Source organism: Lactuca virosa, chromosome 5, assembly GCF_052849685.1.
Source record: "Lactuca virosa cultivar CGN04683 chromosome 5, Lactuca_virosa_CGN04683_v6, whole genome shotgun sequence".
Taxonomy (NCBI): domain Eukaryota; kingdom Viridiplantae; phylum Streptophyta; class Magnoliopsida; order Asterales; family Asteraceae; genus Lactuca; species Lactuca virosa.
This window is the reverse complement of record NC_136430.1, coordinates 346,299,830-346,304,785: the sequence shown is the minus strand read 5'-3', so window position 1 is coordinate 346,304,785 and position 4,956 is coordinate 346,299,830. Positions and strand designations below refer to the sequence as shown.

At 32.7% G+C, this 4,956-nt stretch overlaps 1 protein-coding gene across 1 annotated transcript; it reads right to left on the bottom strand.

The window, feature by feature from the left end:
- Window positions 1-3,702: 3,702 nt before the first annotated feature.
- On the bottom strand, window positions 3,703-4,727 carry LOC145113367 (uncharacterized). Its single transcript, XM_079049470.1, has 2 exons — window positions 4,465-4,727; window positions 3,703-4,186 (listed from the first exon to the last, which is right to left on the bottom strand). Exons 1-2 carry the CDS (start codon window positions 4,725-4,727, stop codon window positions 3,703-3,705), a joined length of 747 nt encoding a protein of 248 aa, XP_078905596.1.
- Between the last annotated feature and the right edge of the window lie 229 nt (window positions 4,728-4,956).

The following is a 4,956-nucleotide window of genomic DNA, read 5'->3' as shown; positions in this document are numbered from 1 at the left end:
CAATATATTTCCAACTCCCCTTGATGGACACATCACTTTATTTCCTTTAAGCGCCACATACTAATGTTTCGTACCATCTTTTCAAGTTTGGATGTAAGAAGTGATTTAGTGAAAAAATTAGCCAAGTTGTTACATGATTGAAATTTTAGGATGTTGATGTCACACTCCTTTTTAAGATCATGAGTAAAAATGAACTTTGGTGATATATGTTTGGTTCTGTCTCCTTTGATAAACCCTTCCTTGAATTGGGCTATACAAGCCACATTATCTTCATATAGTATGGTTGGAACATCCCTGTTAGAAATTAGACCACAATTCTCACGAATTTGATGAGTTAAATTTCTTAACCAAATATTCACGGCTTGCCTCATGAATTGTTATAATCTTTGCATGGTTAGAAGAAGTAGCAACTAAATTTTTTAATAGGACGCCAAGAAATTGTGGTACCTCAACAAGTGAATAAATTACATGTTTGGGATCGAGCTTTGTGTGGATCAGATAAATATCTAGCATTTGCATAACCAATTAACTCTACACTTCATGAATTTTAGTTGTATAAGCCCATATCCATTGTACCTCCAAGATATCGAAGAATGTGTTTGATTCCATTCCAGTGTCTTCTTATTGGGCAAGAACTATATCTTGATAATAATTTTACAACAAAAGATATATCAGATCTTGTATTATTAGCAAGATACATTAGTGCACCATTATCAATAAGATATGTTACTTCGGGACCAATTTTTTTCATGTTTTTTACAAGGCCGAAATTGGTCATTTTTGACATCTAAGTGCCTTACCACCGTCGGGTTACTCAATGGATGTGAGTTATCCATATAAAAAATTTTAAGAATATTTTCTAGATAACTAGATTAATCCACAAAACTCCATTGTTTGTGTGCTCAATTTAAAGACCCAAACAAAATTTTGTTTTACCAAGATCTTTCATTTCAAAATTTTCTTTCAAACTAGAAGTGGCCTTTTCCAATTCTCCAAGAGTTCCAATTGTGTTCAAATCATCTAGGTAAACGAGAATTAAGACAAATTATGATATGGATCTTTTATAAATACACATGGGCTTATTATATCATTTTTGTAGCCCTCCTTCAACAAAAATGCACTTAAACAATTAAACTACGTACGACTAGACTGTTTCAATCCATACAAAGATTTATTTAATTCTACCGTATATAGTTGTCGTGAATTTGAAGTTTGTGCTTCTGGCACCTTAAACCCTTCTAAAATTTTCATATAAATATCATTGTTAAGTGAATCATATAAATAAGGGTAAGTACATCCATTAGACGCATCTCCACTTTTGCATGTGTTGACAAACTTATTAGATAACGAAATTCAATTGCATTAACCACAGGAGAGTAAGTTTCTTCATAATAAATTATGGGCCTTTTGGTAAAACCTTGGGAACAAGTCTTGTTTTATATCTCACAACTTCATTTTTTGCGTTTTTTTTACACACAAATACCCATTTATGACCCATTGGTCTTACTCTATTTGATGTACGGACTACAGGTCCAAAAAATTTTCATTGATTAAGAGACTTAAGCTCTTTATTGATTACATAATTCCATTTTGGCCAATATTTTCTATTTCTACATTCCTCTATAGATTCAGATTCAAGATCCTCATACTCTTCCATAATCTCGCATGCAACATGAAACTGAAAATTATTGTCGACGTCTATCTTATTTCAGTTCCATCGTATTCCCGTCATGACATAATATATTGAGATCTCTTCATTTTCATAATTTTCAGGTAGCTCAGTTTCTTTTGTTATGTCATTGGGCTTTTCTAGAACTTCACTAATCTTTTCAAAGGATTATGTTTTCTCCTTTGGACCATCAGTTATATTGGTCCCTTTTGTTTTCGAGGATTTCTATCTTTGGAACCGGATGGTCTTCCATGCTTCAGGTGTGCCTAAAATTCATTTTCAGTTGTATTTTTTTCTTCTGGGACATCAATTCTAGTTGGAGTATTTACAATTGGTACATGTGACTTTGTTACTCTCTTAGGGTCAGTAAATGCATACGACAGTTGATTTGCTACATTTTGTAAATGAATTATCTTTTTCACTTCAAGTTCACATTAACCTGAACGAGGATCTAAAACTGAAGGTGATAATTCATTCCAAGAGATTTTATTTTGCAGCTTCTTTATTCCCCCCTCCCCCTAATGTTGGAAAAATCTATCGTCAAAACGAAAATCATCAAATCTAGCTCTAAATAAGTCTCCAGTTGATGGTTCTAGATATTTTATTATAGATGGAGATTCAATCCAACATAAATTCCCATTGTTCTTTAAGGACCCATTATTATGCAATGAGGTGGAGAAATAGGTACATAAATTGCGCATCCAAACATCCTTAGATGGGAAATATTTGGTACATGGACGCAAACCTGTTGAATAGGAGCGAACTTATGATATCTAGTTGGCCTGATCCATATAAGTGATGATGCATGTAAAATTGCATGACCCCATATCAATGTAGGAAGTTTAGAATGCAATAAGATGTTTAATAGTTATCCCAATCAACATGCAATAGTCATTAAAAGTTTGTGATGTAAATTCTATAGCATTGTCAAGTCGAATTTTCTTAGTTTGGTAATCGGGAAAATGTGCCCTTAGGCGGATTATTTGTGCAAGTAATCTTGCAAATTTGAGATTACGACTAGGCAATAAGAATACGTGTGACCATCTAGTTGACAAGTCAATTAAAACCATAAAATATCTAAATGGTCCACATGGTGGATGAATTTTTTCATATATGTCCTCTTTAATTCTTTCAAAGAAACTTGGATTTTCATAGCCAATTTTGTTCAATGATGAACGAAAAATTAATTTTCCTTGAGAGCATGCAACACAAGATAATTCGTTAGCTTGAAAACCTTGTTTTTCAAGGAATGACCACTTGAAGTGTCAACTATTCTACACATCATAATTGATCTGGGATGGCCCAACCGATTATACCAAACTTTAAAGGTGTTATCATACCTTCTATTTTCAATAGCATGAGATTCAAACATTCTAATATTTGTATAATACAATCCGGTGAACGATACGAGTGATTTTTTCAATAAACTTTCTTACCCGATATTATTTTTGTAATATTGAGATATTCTTTATTACCATCATTCATTGTTTCAACATGATATCCGTTAGACCGAATATCCTTAAAACTTAATAATTTTTTGGTGATTTGGATGAAAATAATGCATCACCAATTGTAATTATTGTCTCTTGTGGTAATACTATATTCGCTGTTCTGGAGCCTTCAATAATTTTTATTCTACCCACTATGGTATTTACATTTGCTTCTCTAATTAATAAGTAAGCAAAATATTTTTCATTATTAAAAATGTTAGGTGTTGTTGCACTATCTACAAGACGTACATTTTCTTCATTTCTTCTGCGAATATCCATATTTCTCTTCAAATAAAAAAAACATAAGAAATATTAGACTTAGATAAATAAAGCCATATTTTATTACTTTGAGAAGAACCACCGAAATCACTTCTCATGACACGACTATGACATACAAAATCATAAAAGAAATTAAAAAAAAACTACATATTATTCTTGACCATGACGATAACTCTAAACGAACATAATGCAAAAATCAAACGATACTAGAAAACCAAAAACTTCATGATATAGCGACATATCCATCTCCTTTTATGGGAAAAACTAGGTACTTCCATCACCATCCATAGCACTGCTTGTGCCTTTAGTGTAGAAAAGATAATCGGTAACATCCAAATGTCCCATTTCTAGTTGATCTTTGGAAATATAATTCAGAACAAAAATTTTTACAGCAGTGACAAACATTTTTAACTTTCTTTTTACCTTTCGTGTGCGACATGTAGGAGGCCAATGACCAGTCATTTCACAGCAGTGCCAAACATTTTTAACTTTCTTTTTACCTTGACCACTATTATCATTAGGATGTGAGTTTTTGTTATCTTCGCACTTCTGGTGTTTGCTTATATTCTTGTTATTATTGGGAAGATAATTATGACGGCCTCCACAACGTCCACGACCTAGGCCATGACCGTGGACATAACAACAGCTAAACCCATGACCATTATGATTACACGACGTTGCATTCACTTCAGGGAATGGACTAGAACCAGTCTGACGTGACTGGTGATTTTTCATTAAGAGCTCATTACTTTGTTCAGCCACAAGAAGACATGAGATTAATTTGCAATATTTTTTAAAACCATTCTCAAGATATTGCTACTGCGGGATCAAGTTAGTGGCATGAAAATTAGAGAAATTTTTTTCTACCATGTTTTCATCCGTTATAGTCTCACCACATAGTTTTAGTTGGGAAGTAATTTTAAACATGGCTGAATTATACTCACTCACATATTTAAATCTTGTAGCTGAAGGTGTAACAAATCAAAACGAGCTCTAGGAAGTATCCCCAATTTTTGATGATCATACCTCTCTTTGAGATTATTCCAAATATCAGCTTCATCTTTGACAATGAGGTACTCAGCTTTCAATCCTTCATCAAGATGGTGGCGAAGGAAAATCATCGCCTTATCCTTTTCTTGACTTGATGCTTCATTTAAAGGATTTACATCTTTTATGGTGTTTCCAAGACCCATAGCATCAAGGTGGATTTCAACATCAATGATCCAAGATAAATAATTCTTTCCAGTAATGGCAAGAGCAATAAACTCAAGTTTGCTAAGGTTTTCCATAGTGAAAATACCAATCAAAATAAAAACATGTATGTTAGGGAATTATTAGTTAAGAAGTTTCATAAAATTACTTGTGAGAATTATACATGTGAACTTATAAAATATGTTTACCTAACAGTGACAAAAGAGACAAGAAGTTCAAGTTCTATGGTAGAGTCGTGTTGATAACATGTTATGAAATATGAAGCTATATAAGTTAAAGGAAAAAGTAGGAAATGAGATTGTAAAG

What these genes read in the sequence shown, in the direction of transcription:
- LOC145113367 (XM_079049470.1), bottom strand. Translation starts at nt 4,727, where the DNA reads ATGGAAAACCTTAGCAAACTTGAGTTTATTGCTCTTGCCATTACTGGA. An exon ending in TGGAATAATCTCAAAGAGAG is followed by an intron (nt 4,187 to 4,464) that starts GTATGATCATCA and finishes GGCTGAACAAAG; the next exon opens with TAATGAGCTCTTAATGAAAA.